The sequence below is a fragment of the Lotus japonicus genome, chromosome 5 (genome assembly GCF_012489685.1).
Source record: "Lotus japonicus ecotype B-129 chromosome 5, LjGifu_v1.2".
Classification (NCBI taxonomy): domain Eukaryota; kingdom Viridiplantae; phylum Streptophyta; class Magnoliopsida; order Fabales; family Fabaceae; genus Lotus; species Lotus japonicus.
The window spans coordinates 62285361-62304029 of NC_080045.1; the positions used below are offsets into that span (position 1 = coordinate 62285361).

Here is an 18669-nt window from a genome sequence, read left to right on the forward strand (position 1 = left end):
ATAAAAATATTTTTTTCATTTTCTATTAATTGTATTTAACTTATTTAATTTATTTTATTATTTTTTCTTTGATTTTTATAAAAATATTTTTTCAGTTTTTTTTAATTTATAATTTTTTTTTATTTTCTATTAATTTTATTTAATTTATTTCGTTTATTTTTTATTTTTTATTTTTATTTCTGATAAGGGGGTGTGGTTAGTAAAAGGGGGGTGAAAATAGCAACCACCGTTAGCAATTGGACGGCTAACTAACGGAAGGGCCTAAATCACACATATTAATAGAAGAGGGAGGGAATTCGCTCATTTTAAAGATGAGGGAGGTAAATCGCACAAAGATGAAAGATCAGGGAGCAAAAGTGCAATTAAGCCAAACAGCAATCAGTGTTCATTGGCTTGATAGCAAAAGCATCGATATTCATATATGCTTTAAACTTTAAAGATACAACTTTTTTTAGGGATAAACTTATGTTCACAATTTAATCTTAATTTCATTTTTATTTATATTGGAAAGATAAATTGCACCTCTAAAAATTGATCTAAGACCTTCCTTCCTAACTCATACGTCATTCAGTTCTTACCACGAGTAATCATTCGGGGACAATCTCATTTTTATTTTGAAATCAAAGAAGAAACGGGAGGAAAATAAGAAATTAAATATGATATGTGGTGTAATAGAAAAAGACAAAAAATAAAGAATAAATAAATAAAAATAAGATGAAAGAGAAATAAGAGACTCAAAACCTTTTTTAGAAAAAAAACTTCTTAAAAAATATTTTAAATTTTGGTGTATCTTAAGAATAAGTATATTTTTTTGAAAGTTAAGAATAAGTATATCTAATCATCATGCAAATAATTTTTTTATAGTGAACCAATAATATTTGAATAATTATCCCTCACATGCATATTTTACAGGATAGAATTCTATTTGAGTTAAGAACATCTATATTTTAAATTATTATTTAAAATAATATAATTTAATTAGAATAAGATAAAAAAGTATCTCTCACATTTTAAAATATAATTCGTGGTAGAGTAAAGATGAAAATGTATATGATCGTGCATGTAAAAATCTCAGTGGGTTGATTTTGGTGGCCGACCTAATTCGTAACGCTATGCAAGCTAGTTGGGTGGTTTATAAGGGTTCTTTGCGAGATCGTGTGTTCTGTGTGGTTTCTTTTAGTATGGGAGTTGGGTTATTGATATGTCGTTTGTGAGAGCGACTTGTTGGATGTATTAGGATGTTGGACTCTCCTATTTTTGTGTCATATCCGCGAGCTTTGTTGATGGAGAATATTGTTAATATTTTTACTCGGTGTCATGACGAGCATTGTTATAAAACTCGGCTCGAACCGGCCGGTTCGACCGGTTGAACCGGGAACCGGACCCTAGACCGGTTCGAGCCGAGCATTGGATCGGCCATGCAAGCCGCCCGGTGTGAACCGGTCAACTCGGCCGGTTTTTATGATTAAACCGGAGACTCGGCCGGTCTCGGTTGAACCGGCCTTTTTTTTTAACAGAGCACCTTTTTTTTTTCTTAGAACGGGCCTGTATTTTTTTTACCTTTTTTTTGTTAGAACGGGCCTTTTTTTTCCCTGTATTAACGGGCCTTTTTTTTCCCCTGTATTTTTTTTTTAACAGAGCCCTTTTTTTTCTTAGCATTTATTGGTTGCGAAAAAAATTTGAAAAAGAGTCTAGCTTGGATTCGAACCCATTCCCTCAAGATTCATTGCTGTGAACCTTACCACTAGGCTAGACAAGTGTTTTGATATAATGGTTACAATTAATTATATTTATATAAACAAAAATAATACTATACAAATCTTTGACAAGTAAACATTAGTTTTTTTTTTGAACGAAATTAGTGTTACACAAAATAACTAAAACACAACCCAACCATTATAATAATTACTTATATATATATATTTAAGTAATTTAACAATAACTATTTCTTAACGTTATTTAACAATTGTTTCAAAAACGTTATTTAACAATAAGTTAAAATAATTATTTGTGTGTTTTTATTATGAAGTTATTAATTAATGTTAGTTAGTATTATTAATTCTTTTAATTTTTTAATATAGAATGAGTCAAGTTGTTCTATATAATTTCTTTGCAAAGTCTTCTTGTCGTTTCTTTGAGGACAAATTAAAGAATATGAATAACAAGCTTTGGTGTTGTAAAAAATTGAAAAATTGATAATCCTTTTAGCTAGCATGAATCAGAAACTGGATTATATACAAGTTGTTTCATGTGTATATATCATTTGTTAGCTTATGATGTACAAGATCTTAGTTGTGGATTCTGTTTTAAACTTGTTTATACGCTTTTTGTTGTGATTAAAGCGTAAAATCGATGTTGTTTGATGATGTTTAAAACTTATTTTAGTTATTTGTGAGTTGTGACATTTTGTTGTGGTAAAAAATTCCTTATTGCTTTTGTGTGTATGGTATTTTGTGACATTTTATTATGGTATTATGAATTTTTTTTAGTATCGACCGAGTTAAACGGTTCAACCAGTGACCCAGTGGTTGAACCATTGACTCATTGACCCAGTACCTCGACCGAGTCGATCACCGGTCCGAGTCTGATAACACTGATGACGAGTGTCTTCCGACATGTTCACCGAAAAGCTGACAAGCTTGAAAAGAATATGTTTTTGCTATGGAAAAGACTAGATGTTTTGGCGGTTAAAATGATTAAAAATTACCACATCAGAAAAAGTATGAGGGAAAGCACTCACTCACTTAGGAAATAATTAGGCTTTTAAGGTAGACGATATGATCCGTTGCTTTTTATGCCTGTGTGGGGGTCGCAGGTCGCTAGATTTTGCTAGACCCGGACAATGTTTTGTTGTCTTTTGCACCTTTTTACACAGTTTTTCGGGTGGGCCTAGGCCCTATAATCGTGACAAAAATCAGTGTAAGTGTAACCCTCCCTGCATTCTTCTATCCATTCAAATTTCTTTCAAATCTCATCATTTTAGATTCCAACCTATTGACAAAAAAAAAAGATTCCAACCTTTAATTTTATATTCACTAATTTAAAAGTGTCCAACACTCAGAATTATAGACTAGAACCATTATCCTTAAAAAACCAACAAAAAAAAATAGAACCATAATCTTTTTCAAGTAATAACTGGAAAAATATTAATAACTTAAATCTTAAATGAAAATAAATCAAGATAGTTTTTTTTTTGAAAATAAATCAAGATAGTTGAATTGAGATGATCCAAATTGGTGTATTTTCATTATTATAAATTGGTTTGGGCAAGGGGACGAGAGGCCTTGACCAATTTTTTTTTTACATGTATCTCATCATTAGTTTTGCAATGACAATAGGTCGGCCAGTCGGACGCAACTGTTATAATATAATATAAAACTATTGATGTGATCCTTACCCAACAGCTTAAACATTTAGGATAATTGGTTGTTTGACATGTTATCAGAGCCTCTATGACTGAGTGGCATAGAGTTCGATCATTGTCACCCCCAATTCTTCTAAAAAAATTAGAAATTAAATTTATACGCATAATATGTGGGTTTGTACATTGTCCACGCTTCAAACCCAAGTAGGCCAAATCTTACGTGAGACGCATGTTCGAATATAATATAAAATCATTGACGTGACATTTATCCAAAAGTTAAATAAATACAATTTTAATAATTATATTTTATTAACTGTTGAAGACTTAAAAATGAGAAACAGGTAGCTAGCACTTACCATATTAGCGAGACAAGATCAATTAAACTACAATGTTGTGCCATTTTTCTTTCAAAATGTATAAAAAAAAATTTGAAACTCAAAATGTATAAAATAAAACATTCCTGAAAATAAATTTTTAAGAGTGCTACACAATACACATGTGAAAAAAAAAAAGAAGTTGATTATGATCAAATTAACTTATATTTGGTTGCTTGTTGTATATATAGTGTATACGTATTCATTTAATGAAAATAAAATAATCTTATGTTAAATGTTATTGACTTTACATTTGACTAATATCAAACACACATTTAGTTATGTTTGATTTACTTATTTTTATTTAATTTATATAGATAATAATTATCGTTACCTTCAGATGTCTATTCAAAATCATCAAAAAGATTATCTCTTCTTTATTTTTTTTAAAAGGATTTACCAAAATTAACTCTTTTGAATTTGGAATAATTTTGCATAATTATGTTTTATTACTTTACCTGCCATATTATAATTAAATATTGACATTGACAAATGAATATTTTCCTCATAGTTAAATTGAAATTTCAAAGAGTGAAATGATGAAATATTTACATAATCCATGCTTAACTATTAATATGTTTTTTTTTTAAGTACAACTATCAATAAGTTATTTGTAAAAAATTATTATTTTTTAAATATTTTTGGTTCAAAAAAAATTTAAAAAGTTATGTTTTACTTTCACCAACCCTAAAATATAATATTATCCAAAAGATTTTTGCTTTCAAGAATACAGGCACGATAACGGCAGATTTAACTTTTCCTAAAATAGGGTTGCACTTTAAATATAAAAAATAAAGTTACAATTATTAAACAAAAGTTGAATAAATAAGATTTTAATAATTAATTTATTTTATTTTATTACCTGTTGAAGACTTAAAAATGGCAAGTAGTTAGGTAGCTAGAAGTTACCATATTTAGCAAAGACAAGCTCCACTAAATTTTACAATGTTGTGCCACTTTTTCTTTCAAAATGTATATATACCACCCTCAGGGACCCTGGACCTCCCAACCCACATATATCTCATAACTCTTACTACTTGAGCTATCATTTTGGATAAACACACATTTATTATATTTCATTTACTTATTTGTATTTATGTATAAATTATCAAAAAGATTATCTCTTCTTTAATTTTTTAAAAAGATTTACCAAGATTGACACAAGATTAACTCTTTTAAATTTGAAATAATGCAACTATCTCACTTTTCTAACTACTAGACCTCAACCACGATTTTTTAGCTTACATGGAGATATTTTATTTTACTTTTCACCTCATTTTTTTGACAACATAAACATATTTTATTGAAAAGCCTTAAAACAGACAAAGCAGAACAAACATCTGTTCAAAACCCACTCCTCAGGTGCGTACAAAACCCCTCATAATTTTTAAGCCTATTCTCCTAATTTTCACTATTTTTCCGATTTCAAAAATAAAATCTAAGGCTAAAAATTAATTTCCACACAACAACTACTACATCAACCAATCAAATTTTATCATAAGAAAATATTAACATTTTTTTATGAACACCATGTGTTTTAAGCATTTCTCATTAATTTCAACATAACAGCCACTAGTCTAACATCACAGGCACAGCAGCATTGACAGTCAACAATCCAGCAATGCATATTATTATTATAATAATATAAAATAATAGTAATATTTAATTTTAATTAAACCAAAATTGAGAGTGTTACAAGAGACATGTAAACTGACCCTTACCTGACAGTTTAAACTTTTGGGATAATTGATTATTTGACACTTATTTTTAATATTTACATTAGTACAAGTGACAAGTAAGTCACGTCGGCTTAGACGGATAAGTAGGTTATAACGCCGACTTTACCCTGTTAATTAGTCGACACTGATTTTCATTTTTCTTGTAGTGCAATATTTCAAAATAATTCCTTAGAATAAAATTAATTTTTGAAAGACACTTATTTATATATATATATATATATATCAAAAGTGATTTGTTTATTATTGAAATAAAACTAATTCTTTTGACTCACTTTTAAAATCAAACACAAATTAATTTTTGTTTTTGTCATAATTCCTTCTAAAGTAGTAATACTTTAACATCAACTATTTTAAAAATCATGTCTCAAAGTCATAATCTAATACAATTGAGGAATTGTTAGCGACATACAAGGAATATTTCAATGAGAGTGGGACTGACGAGCATAAAGTGACCTAGGAGTCAAAAACCAATTATAGAAGCTTACTAACCGCAAATTTAAAACATGTCGCAAGTGGAGTACTCCTTTTTTTAACTATTTAAATTAAAGGCCTTATTTTTTCAACAGCAATTTTTTTTTATTGAATAAGAAAGCTACAAAATAAATTTTGTATAGTTGAATTTTGATATTGAGAAATGAATATTTTCCTCATAATTAAATTGAAAAATCGTTTTTTGAAATTAATCAAATTGAAAAATCAAAAAGTAATATGATGAAATATTTACATTATATATCCATACATAACTATATTTGTGAGAAAAACTATTAAATAAGTTATGTTTTACTTTTAACAGATTTTTGCTTTCGCAGGCACGTTAACGACAGATTTAACTTTTCCTAAAATAGGGCTGCACTTTAAAATATAAAATATAAAGGTACAATTATTAAACAAAAGTTGAATAAATAAGATTTTAATAATTATATTTTATTACCTGTTGAAGACTTAAGAATGGCAAGTAGTCAGGTAGCTAGAAGCACTACAAAATATACGAGATTTAACGGCGGTTAATTTTGCCTTTAGCGGCGGTTCTAACCGCCGAACCGCCGCTAAAAGGAGCTAAAAACACATAGCGTCGGTTAAAAAAGCGACGTGAAATCTGGCGACGCTAAATTTTTTGCGGCGGTTCTGATAGCGTCGCCTCTAACCGCCGCTATATTTTACGTTGTGTTTTGGCGTCGGTTACAACCGCCGCTATATATAAAGCAGTGCTTTTTTATTTTTTCATCATTTAGTGGCGGTTTGAAGGGCCACTAAAGCCAAACTTTATTTTTTTGCGGATTTTAGACACGTTTTTTATATTTGATTTCTTTCTCTACCATTACATAAAAAATTAAATAGTTATACACATCATATATGATAAAATTGTAAATAAGACAACACTTTTTAATTGTAAATTAAATTTATATGGCAACATATGTATATATAGGTATCATTTAAGCACTGTTGCCAATACCTGATAAAAAAAATTCATTTTCAATCTAATCATACCTCTCACTCTCCCTATATATATATAACTATGTCAAGCAAAGAAAACCATCAAAGATGAACATCAAAGAAAAGGTTGCAAACTACGTTCCCTTATGTAAGGAATTTGGTAAAACAATCAAAGATGAATTTTTATTGTAAACAAGACTACTTGTAATTGTTACATATGATTCTGACATGGAGTAGATCAAAAGAAAAACTGAAATGCACAAGGTTCATAAAAGTAAAAAGACATTTCTACAGGAGACTTTAATTGGACTCACAGAGAGTGTCATTGACTTGAAACAGTATTTTTTGCGCCCAAAGCCTGTATTCTTCTGAAAGCTTCACCACCTAGCCATCTTTGCCTCCAACAATTAATTTTGAATGCTTGAGAGGATGATGAAGAGGTGAGAATCAACATCGATATAATCAAAAGAAAAGATACAGAAATTGGTGATGAGACCTCATAGACTTTGGCTCAAATGTTCTATACCTGGAAATAAAAAAATGGTATTAGTAGAATAAAAAGCAAAATTTGAGTAAATAGTGACTTTGGCTCAAACAGAAAAATCATGTTATTCTCACAAAATTTGAGTAAATACTAAATAGTAACTTACACCGGTACATGGGCATGGTAGGAACAGAAAGAAGCTTTTCAACGACAAGAGCACTAAAAACCTGAAAATTAGCCAGTCTAGGATATTGATATATCAATTTTCACAAAGTGACTTCATACATGTTTTTAAAATTGCAGCATGAGAAACCAAAGAGATTCTTATAGCTAACCTGTCATGCCAATTTGCTCATATAAGCCTTTCCAAGGAGTGAGTCCCCCTAATCAGATGAAGATACAAACTGACAATATTAAAAAAAAAAAGAGGCCCTTTACATTCGGTAGTTGTTCAACATGAGAAGCAGTTGCTACTTCTTTCATAAGTTTTCATTAAATAGGAAGCATATCTCCGTATATAGATTAACTACCTCTGATTTTCCAAATGTAAAGAAGTATGGTTCTCCTTCTGTAAGTTATATTACCAATTTCCACGCAACTGCCTTTGCAGAAATCCTAGAAATGACCAAACAAAATACCATCAGACTTCCACAAAAGCCATTTTACATTCTGGTGAGCATCAAGGTAACAAAAATTTGTTTTACCAAGCCTTTACTTCTTAAGGTTCTCTTAGAAATACCCAACCCTTCCCTTCACATACCTCCTGAATCAAAAGAGTCACTTGTTGAAGCATAATGTTATTCAAGTAGTAACCCTGTGTCATAAAAACCAAAAAAGAGGCCACTCATACTTGAAGAGATTTAAAAAGAACGTGAGATCAAAAGTCGTCAACATATATCGCTGACTTCAATTCATGCTTTAATTCCTTGTCTTACACCATGAGGGACCTTTGTTGAAATGTGCTGCTCTAATTCTAAACCAGTAAATAATCAATAAGCTGATAATCAAACAGAACAAAAACTAAGAGAACTACCAGAGGTCCAGAGCCTAGCAATGCAAAGAAAAGAGGAGCTCTTTGCTTCCTATCGCTACCTACAAAAATGAGGCAACAGAGCCCTTCCAATCAAACCAAGCAAAACACCATCCCTTTAAAAAAAAAACCCACAGACCCAAGGGACTAGTAAGATTAAGAGCCCTTGCAAACATATAAACACCAGCAAGCAACACAGCCTCAAAAGCCAAAAAAAACATTCCAGAATCTCATTAATCATTAAGAGGCCCTAACAAGACCAGCAAAACATCCACAAGAAAAAATAGGATAACAGCACCACGAGTCTCTCTTCCAGAAGCAAAACAGCACAACCCCAACATTCCAGACTTTGTAATGAACAGAGAGAAGAAAGGGCCTTAAACCTAAACGGCGTGCCAAACAACAGCAACTAACAAGTCAAGTAACAACGAACAAAGTCAAGGTCCAGAAGTGTTATTACCTGAGGAAGAAAACCCAGTGCAAATGGAAATTTTTTGGCGAGCAGAAACAAAGCTAGAACGGCGAACAAAGATGGAGCTCGAGGACATCGAATGGAAAACGAAGGAAGGGATCCGAGGGTAGTGATGAGGAACTGAGGAAGCTTTGAAGCCATGAAGACTCGACGAAGTTGTGAAGCGGTGAAGGAACTGGGAACATGGTGAAGCTGGTGCATCCTCTTGCTTGTCAACAACGAAAGGGGGTGAAGCAGGGGAGCAATGGAACGGTTTCAAGGAAATAGGGAATGTGGATTTGGAAATTTGGGGGAATAGGGTTTCAATTGTTTATTTTGAGAAGAGGGTCGATTGTTATCAAATTGGGGAAGGCGGGGATTTAAAATCGTGACCGCTGCTTGGAGCGAAATTTCGAGAAAAATTTAATATTACAACATAGCGGCGGCTTAAACCGCCGCTAAAATACAAACCTTAAAGTTAACTTGGTGTGCTAGCGGTGGCTACCCCAACCGCCACTAAAAAACCGCCGCTAAATTCCGTTTTTCTTGTAGTGAAGTTACCATATTTAGCAAAGACAAGCTCCATTAAACTACAATGTTGTGCTACTTTTTCTTTCAAATGTATAAAATAAAACATGCCCGAAAATGAATTTTTAAGAGTACTACAAAAGTGCACATGTGCATGCGAAAAAAGTTGATTCTGGCCAAATTAACTTATATTTGGTTGCTTGTTGTATATATACGTATTCATTAAAAAAAAATAACATAATTCTTATATTATGTTAAATTTTATTAAATTTTCATTTGACTAGTATCAAACACACATTTAGTTATGTACCTCTTATGACATTAGAACGTTATACACACATTTTTTTATCACATTTTATGGTCTTAAAGAATCATCACAAACAAACTGTATGTGTTGATTGAATGTCATAAAAATGAGATGCCCAACAAATACTTAATTTTTTATTAATTGTCAAAACACAATTAATAAAGGTTTTCAGTTCAGCTGGGAATGAATCTTCTCAATTTTATACAATGGAAATTTGTGGCAATTTCTAGCCGCCATAAATGTTGCCAATATTTCGCAATAACATTTGTGGCGGTCTGACAATATTTTGTGGCGGCTGTAAACCGCCAGGAATATCCATGATAGAAAATTATAAAAAATAAAATTGAGAGGATCTTCCAATTCGGCTAGACATCATTGGTTTATAAAAAATATTATATGCAGGAGAAGAAGAGTCATTTAATTAATTGAAATAGAAATAAAGAAAAGAAGCAGTACTGGAAGGGAAGTCGTTGTCAGTGGTCATAGTTTGTTCCTCGTTACAGAACAGACCCATGTATGTATAATGTGTACCCCCCACCTCCAAATGGAGGGTATTTGACGAACGAACGATCTTCCTCTTCCTGCTTAATCTCCATTCATGACCAGCAAGTAACCAGCTAATCAAATTTGTGTGCCTAATACGTGTACACTATGTGGCCTCATTTTCCATTTTATACTACAACTGTCTCAAACCCAAACCCCAACAATTTACTATATTAATTAATCAATTCAATTAACACAACACACACACACACACATAAAAGTCGTCCTCCCCGCGAGTTTTCCACGCTCCATCCCCTTTGGTCTACTCTTATTACCCTTTATATCGATTGTGACATTTTGTATCATTCAGTTTAATGATAAACAAGGTAGGATACGAGTTTAAATTTTAAAAAAGACATGTATTCATATGTTGAAAGGTAATTATATTTTGAACGAATAACGATATCTATATCTATCTGTAAAAGATAAAAAATATCTCACCCTTTATAGCACTAAAATTATATTATATTAATTAAAAGTATATATAAATACATGATTAATGTTTAAATTACAAGCAACAATTTGATTGATGATGAAAGAAGATTGGGGATCTCAAACCCTTTTTTATATATATACCCCCACTCAGCCGGTCCAACCTTAACTTTGATGCCTCCCACTAATCTCAATCACACTCACACACACAAACACTGTTTCTTTTCCTCTCTTTCTCTTTTTCACTCTCAGAGCCCTTAATCACCACTAACATAGCTAGCTAATCCCAACAACATTCATTCATTCATTCATTCTATGTGCCACATCTACATGGATAGCATTGGCAACAACCCTCCCTCTCCCCCTCAACCTCCACCTCCTATACAACTCCCATCTGTAAACACTCGTTTCTCCTCCTCCTCCTCAGTACCAACCACACCCTCATCTCCGTCACCGGGTGCTTTCCGCTACCGGGGAACCCGTTCCCGGAGCGGAAAGTGGGTGTCGGAGATAAGGGAGCCACTTAAAGCAAAGCGCATTTGGCTGGGCACATACCCCACGCCAGAAATGGCAGCCGCCGCGTACGATGTGGCTGCCCTTGCTTTAAAAGGACCAGACACCCCTCTCAACTTCCCCAATTCCATCCTCTCCTACCCCATTCCAGCTTCCTTGTCCGGAAAGGATATCCGTGCCGCCGCAGAAGCCGCCGCACACGCCAGGCTCGTGAACCAAACCACTGAGAGTCAACAACAGTTACAACAACAACAGCAAAACCCTTGCTCAAATTATCCTGTTGAGGGTTCTTCTTCGAGCGGTGGACAACTTACAAGTGGTGGTGGTTGTGAGCAGCAGTATATTGATGAGGATGAACTTCTGAACATGCCGAATCTGCTGGATGATATGGCGCGTGGAATGCAGGTTAGTCCACCCAGGATGACTTCCTATTCTTCTGAAGATTCACCTCCGAATTCTGATCAAGGAGATAACCTTTGGAGTTATAGATTTTGAGAAGCCCACGTTAGTTAATTTGTTGTTGATTTTGATTTGATTTTCAGTGTGTTTGTACGGCTTTTTTTGCCCTCTTTTACAGTAGGCACCACTGCTACTGTGTCTTCCATTGAAGGTTTGGGTTGCTCTTTCTGGTGTAATATAGTGTATAGGACCGTTAATTCAAGGTCACTATCATGTTGATGACACAGATTTTAGTGATTGATCTCTTGATCTGATGAAATCCGTAGTTCAGTTTGGGGCTCCTAGCTAGTACCTACATATGATTTCCTTTCCTTCCCTTGTAAACTCCTTTCTTGTACTTTTGGTCATTGGCATGTCCTCTCTATCAACATCTTTGATTATTCTGGATGTGGGTTTTTGCCCCTTTCTTTGTATTTTGCGGCTGATTTGTGTTCAATTAGTCGTTTGTTTAAGCTGGAAGTTGTAGATGTTTGTAGAAGCTAGCTAGTTTGAGGATGTTTCATATGTGTAAGCTCTTTTGTACATGATGGATGATCCTAAAAAAAATGGAACCTGTGTTATGTTTATGATATGATCAGTACAAGTTTCCAGATATTTCATGTTTCAAGAATGGCCATATAAGTAAAAGTGATCGGTGCATCTTCTTATCTCTTGAACTATAAATTACAACTTAATTACATGATTTTTGTGCTTATGGGAGTATTAGCTAGGCATGGTTGAGTTACTTCAGTTTGTTAAAACAAATTGTTAGTTAGTTATACATTTGCAGTTTTAACTAACTAACAATTAGTTTGTTAAAACTGAACTTACTAATATGAGTAACTGAACTAACTAATATTAGTTAGTATGACTTAAGGTTCATCAAATCAAACCATATATAAGAATGACCAGCATCAGCATGTTATAAGTTAGGAAATGGTTGATTCCAAACCAACTGACCTCTTTGAATGCTTCTCTATTATTTGATCAGAAGAGTTAATGATAGTACATGCTCTCCTTTTTCTTGGCTTTAAATGAAACCTGAACTCTGGAGGCTCTTCCGGGCCTGTGTTGGTGGAAACAAGAACATTTCTGAGCCTGGATAATTGATAATATTTAATATATAGTACATAGATTACAATGTAGCAGCTGCTGGTTTCTGCTTCAGATGCATTTTATCCATAAATAGAATAGACTTCATAAAATGCATCTATGACGAATCATCACAGATGGCGCGCAATTGCTCCATTTCTTTTGGCTTTCCTCCTCCTTATCGTCTGACCAACTAGCATGAGTGCCAAGAATTTTCTGGAGCATGCTATGTATAGATAACCAGATTTTACATGAATTAATGTAGAAATTGAATCATGGAATCAAGATATCTATACAGCACTCTTGTCTATGATTGTAAATTATTCTACATTTAGCTTTTGGAAGGATTCCCGTATCAACATTTGCCGACATGATGCAAAGTTTGTGCCGACGGTTATGGCAGAATGTTGATTATTGATCATACCAAGGAGCCTCTATTTGAACAGTGCTAACTGCTTTTCCTTTGCAGTCTGCAGATAAGTCTCATTTATTAATTCAAGTATGGTCATGTTTGAGTTTCTAGGACAGATTTACCAATTTATACATATCTGTTTGACAGTTTGTTTGAGTGTGAGAGATGAAAATGTAAATGTACTCTCTTATCTTATGATATGGTACGGTACAATTCTAGGGAGATTGATGTGATTTGTTAATCAACAATTCAAATTTGAGTTAGGGAGGTACTCTTAGAACTCTGGATTCTTTGATTCTCTACGGTGGTGCACGATCTTGAAAGGATATTGCACCATGGTGGTATGGTGTAGAGGTATATGCAAAGACACATGACCACTCAAATTACAAGCAGAGCAATGAGAGAATATCTTAAAATTATAGAAGAATAATGAAACCACAAATGAACAATCAAGCATGTATTTATAAGTGTGATAAATGTAACTCAAGACGCTGCGTCTTAATAAAGTATTTGCATAAGTCTTTTGAGTTGATGGTTGTTTTGTAAGCAACATTGCAATACCATTGTAATGTGCCACTCGAGTCCACTCAACTATAAGTTTGACGAGATGAAATTTACTTCTGGTCGTCTCTCAACTAACCATGGTGAGTCTACTTGGTTGCGGATCCTTTGGACCGCCTTTGTCAATATTGGACATAGACACCTTTTGGACCAACAAAAACCCATGCTATCGGAGATGCAAGAATAACAATAAATGTTTAATGACCCATTAGGCATGTGTGTTTGATTTGCACGTTATAAAGAATTTCAACGTATTCAAAACACGATTCCAAGGAGAATAGTAAATCTATATGAAATCCCTTGTTTACACTAGTTTAAATGTGCTTTGAAAAGTTCATTTCGACTTGAATACAAACACATCCTAAATTTAGCTAATTTTAGCTTCATTTGAATTAAGATTATTCTACATACTCCTGTGTGAGGAGAAGATCGAATATCATATATTTTTTCTTTTCCTTTTCACATTTTGTTTTTCAGATCTTCTTCATAATATGATAACAGAAATTAAGAATGCTGGTGTATTAGATCCATAGTTTAGGGGGGGGGGGAAGATTTTATGGGGGCAACAGGACCTTTAGTTATATTATAGGATATACAATCAATTTTATGTTTTAGAGAATATTGAAATGTCTACATCAAATGATATATGTGCACAAAAAGATATCTTAAAAAGACAGATAAGAATAATAATCTCATTATGATCATATCATAGTTATATGTTTTTTCTCAAATAAAAGTGTCATATTTATAATCTAATCTCAAAATGGTTTCAATAATTATTTGTTCACACCTCTAAATGAGGTGAAAAGAGGTGGGGAGGAGAGATAGGAAGAAAAGAAAAAGTAAGAGAGAAAGTATAAGATGTAATAGATGATAAGAGGAGAGAGATAAAAATAAAAATATGTGGAAATGAAATGTATAAATAAAAATGTGTGTTTATATCATTACTGAGAAATAAAATTTTGAATTTAATTGTTGGTTTACTTTAAATTATCCAACACTAGAAAAAGAACCTTAAAAAGATAAAAGGTTACAATGTGTTTTTTAATATTTGTGGAAGCTAATACAAACATACACTAATGAGAAAAAAATATTGGACTGACGGTGTAAAGTTTTTTTTACATCGTCAACCAATCAAATTATAAGGATGTGCAACGTCAATTAATGAAATTAAATTAAAAAATAGATTTTCTTACATCTTAAAATATGATTGGTTGAAGGTGTAAAAAAACTATACACTGTCAGTGCATAAAAATTAAACTATACACCAATATAAGCAGGTATCCAAACATCATGATATAAGTTGCCGCTTCAGCAAAAAAAAAAAAAAATGTATCAGAATGTGTTATTTTTTTATTTTCATATTTTTAACTGGTATCCAAATGTATACTATATTACATGATTTAAAGTTGGGCAAAACTTAGATACAGTACCTTATGTACTGTTACTACTGTTGTCCAACCAAATTATTACACTTGGACACTTTTTTCCATGTCATCATCATCAACCATCTTTCCCCTTTCCCTTAACCTATGCGCCCCCTTTCCCCCTTAACTTCTGCGCACTGGAATTTTTAATTGATGGAGAAAAAACCATTTCTATGGAATTGGTTATGCAATTTCACCATTTACGGTGACAATTGCCAATCAAAGGTTCCACCCTCTATGTCCGGCTACTTTTTATGTGCACCGGCAAAGTAAATACCTAATTTTGTGGCCATGTGCCTTCTCCTCACTATTATGGATCTCCAACGTCTCATTACTTGTCATGTATGGGTGTGGGTGTTGAGTAGTTTTCAGAACCATGAATGGAGGTTGGGTGCAGAGTTTTGTCCAATTTAATCTTCAATTTCATGATTAAAAATCCCAAAAGTAGCGAAAAGTGTCACAGGGGAAGAAAGTCGAGTGTATATCTTGGAAAAACAGATTTAATCGCTTCACAGGTAGTCTTGAACGCTGCTCCAGAAGTATTTTTCTGGTGCAACAAAATGCGTCCTAATTGAAGATGGTTGGTAGTGGTGATGATGTGGAAAAAGAATCCATGTGTCTTTTTTTTATTTGAAAACAGTAAATACTAAATACAGTAGGTATGGAACTGTAGGTAAGTTTTGCCCTTTAAAGTTGTGTTAATTTGTTTTTTTTCTAACTTGGTCAACACTTAAATAAATATTGAGGAATCCATCATAGCTTACATTGAAAATTTACAACTACAATTTATTTAAGAAGCTGAAGAGTGTTCAAGATAATCTTGCATCAACAAAGTAAATAAAAAATATATTTATCCTTTTTATATTTTTATTTATATTTTATTACTGCATTTATCTAAACAAATAAGTTTTATATTCTTATGTTCTTATTTTTAAAATATTTTTAATAAATTTTACATTATAAGAGTAGTGGACGTACTCCACTGTTTTAATTGGGTTTTTTTTCCTATTGGGTTTTTCTAGTAAGATTTTGACGAGAGTCACTTCTCTCGGTTATCCTCCAGGAACTTCAGTTTATTGTCACTTTCTCCTACCACATATGAGAGGGTTTGTTGTCATAGTTCTTTATCTTTCATCAATAAGATTGTTTTTGTTTTGAACAAAAAAGAGTAGTTGACGTACTTATATAACACAGATCAATTGGCTAGTGTTTTTGAAACAAAAGAGGACAAGATTAAAGGCCAAAGTCGGGCAATCCCTTTATGAAATATCTTACATAAGATCGGTGTTCGATTATGGAGATCCAAAAATCTGAACACTTGATTATGAAAGGCATGTGAAAACTTGTCTTATATAATTCATCTGATGCATGTTCAGAAGTGAAGTCCTCTTAAAATGATCATTGTTGAGGAAAATACAATGAATTGTTTCAGATTTCCCAACTCCGGGTGCACTATTTTGGAATAATGGTAATGATAGGGGTACATCAATTGACTCGGTTAGGCTAAATGCATGTTTGTTTTTACATTTTGTCCCAATATTTTCTTTTTTGTTAATACTTGAATTAAAATTTAAAATAAAGATATGGACCCACAAAAGATAGACAGAACCTCCTATTGTTTATGGGTCACACTCTGTCCGTTTGAAGGTGCAACGACACTTACATTACATAACACTACTTCTAATGGGCAACATAAAATTTATTTATTATTTTTATCATATCCATTATCACATTTTTCTCATCACTTTTTATCAATCACACTTCATTATTTTATATTACTTCGATTTCTATTTAACTATTCGGATAGATAAGAAACACATATATTAAGTAGTGCAATTAATTTTATTAATTTTCGTAAAGTATTATTTGTTTTTTTACTTTACCTTTTAAAATGTGGGTTATCTTTTCTCATTTATTGCTCCTACAAGGCACTATTAGAAAAAATATCATTTAATTTTATATTTTTTTTTGTCTTTACTAAAGTATCATCACAGCCGACAGCCGTGAGACTAATCTCTCGCCCCACGGTCAGCGCACAATTATATATATATATATATGATGTATCATATGAGAAATATATTCTTATGTGAGAACATGAGAATAAATCATGACCGTTATATCATATTATGAACGGTCCAGATTAAAACAATTTAATGCTCACATAACCACCTAAAAAAGTCATGTGACTTTCTTAAAAACTCACATGACTTAATGTTTTAATCTGGACTGTTCATGATTAAATCTTACGATTATTATTAATTTTCATGTTCTCACATAAGAATACATTTCTCATATGATACATCTTCTATATATATATGGACATTTTTTTTCCTTTTTCTTAGAAATGAACATTTAATAAGTAACAAAGATAATACATAATTACATAATTATACATCTTCAATTCCCGCACCAACAATGATATATACACACCTCATTTTTTAAACACTTCATTTTCACCTAATTTAATTTTTGTTTCTATCTCTCTCATCTTATCATCTATCACATGTCATACTTTCTATCTCATATTTTTTCTTTTCTTTCTATCTCTCTCATTATTCCACTTCTCTTCACCTCTATAAGAGGTGTGAAGAGAACATTATTCTCAATTGACATATACAAAATCTCAATGGTCTAACCTGCAATGGGTTCAGAACATACCCCCTTAAAAGGAGTTATGTCATGGCCTTTTCATGCTGTCAGAATTGGAGTGTAGATATATTTGGAGAATATCTTTGCGTTTGTCCTCTAGTGCTTTAGCTAGTTTATAGTATCTAACAATATCGGTTAAATGGTAGGCTTGAAAAAGGTAGAAATTGTTGCATAAGCCAACCTAAATCTTTGACCATATTAATTAGACGCGCCCAAGATTAATAAACTAGTTATTGGTATATCATTAATGAGTTATCATTAATTGTATCCCTTGAAAAATTGTTTTCATCAAATTGAATACTTATTTTTAGTGTTTTTTATAGGATATGGTGATATACATTGCCATGTTACTATATTTTATGAGTTTAATATGTCTGTCAAAAAATTATACAATTATTCAATTACAGCCAATTCCAATTAAGTATCCATATAAATAAATTTGAGTAAAACAATTTTTAAATGAAAAGTTTTTTTTTGTGCATCGAAAAAGTAACAAGACAAAAACAAGACTAAGGGATTACTAGATAATCACTCAATAGGAGGACCTATAGCTATGAGAAGGGGATGTCTACAGCAGAAACCCCAATCAACTGCCTTGTTCTGATCTCTGCTTATCTTGGCAAGTCTCGTTCGCCAACTTCTGTTTAAGAGTTCACGAATCTCATGCAGCAGCAGCCCATGGACGTGGAAGTGACAGCTACTGGAATTCGACAGGAACCTCACCAGATCAGCGCTGTCAACTTCACATAAGACGTTCCTGAGGCTTAAGTTCCACGCCATGCTCAGCCCTTCTCGGAGAACTGTTGCTTCGATCAGGAAAGGATCACCACCCACACTGGTTCAAAGAAAGCCACGAATCCACTTCCACATGGCATGTGATTAAATTTAAGT

At 32.6% G+C, this 18669-nt stretch overlaps 2 protein-coding genes across 17 annotated transcripts; one reads left to right on the plus strand and one right to left on the minus strand.

The window, feature by feature from the left end:
• Positions 1-7069: 7069 nt before the first annotated feature.
• LOC130721365 (uncharacterized) lies at positions 7070-10337 on the minus strand. 16 transcript variants are annotated; one of them, XM_057572155.1, is made up of 7 exons: positions 8886-9235; positions 8429-8487; positions 8156-8209; positions 7926-8010; positions 7731-7778; positions 7562-7638; positions 7070-7437 (listed from the first exon to the last, which is right to left on the minus strand). In XM_057572155.1, the coding sequence occupies exons 1-7, from the start codon at positions 8971-8973 to the stop codon at positions 7432-7434; spliced, it is 417 nt and encodes a 138-aa protein (XP_057428138.1). In that variant the 5' UTR covers positions 8974-9235; the 3' UTR covers positions 7070-7431. The 16 variants fall into 16 exon arrangements, 3 of the variants coding, with proteins under 3 accessions (XP_057428138.1, XP_057428136.1, XP_057428137.1); XR_009013425.1 differs by lacking the exons at positions 8429-8487; positions 8886-9235 and adding an exon at positions 10168-10337 and having other exon boundaries at positions 7562-7622; positions 7731-7799; positions 8100-8209; XR_009013414.1 differs by lacking the exon at positions 8429-8487 and having other exon boundaries at positions 7562-7622.
• A 496-nt stretch (positions 10338-10833) lies between these two features.
• LOC130721194 (ethylene-responsive transcription factor ERF027) lies at positions 10834-12252 on the plus strand. Its single transcript, XM_057571945.1, has one exon. The coding sequence runs from the start codon at positions 11002-11004 to the stop codon at positions 11692-11694; it is 693 nt and encodes a 230-aa protein (XP_057427928.1). The 5' UTR covers positions 10834-11001; the 3' UTR covers positions 11695-12252.
• Positions 12253-18669: the final 6417 nt, after the last annotated feature.

Coding starts and splice junctions, on each gene's coding strand:
- LOC130721365 (XM_057572153.1), bottom strand. CDS start 9,098: ATGCACCAGCTTCACCATGTTCCCAGTTCCTTCACCGCTTCACAACTT. Junction 8,210..8,885: donor CACTGGGTTTTCTTCCTCAG/GTAATAACACTT, acceptor TTTATGACACAG/GGTTACTACTTGAATAACAT. Junction 7,779..7,925: donor TTACATTTGGAAAATCAGAG/GTAGTTAATCTA, acceptor TCATCTGATTAG/GGGGACTCACTCCTTGGAAA.
- LOC130721194 (XM_057571945.1), top strand. CDS start 11,002: ATGTGCCACATCTACATGGATAGCATTGGCAACAACCCTCCCTCTCCC.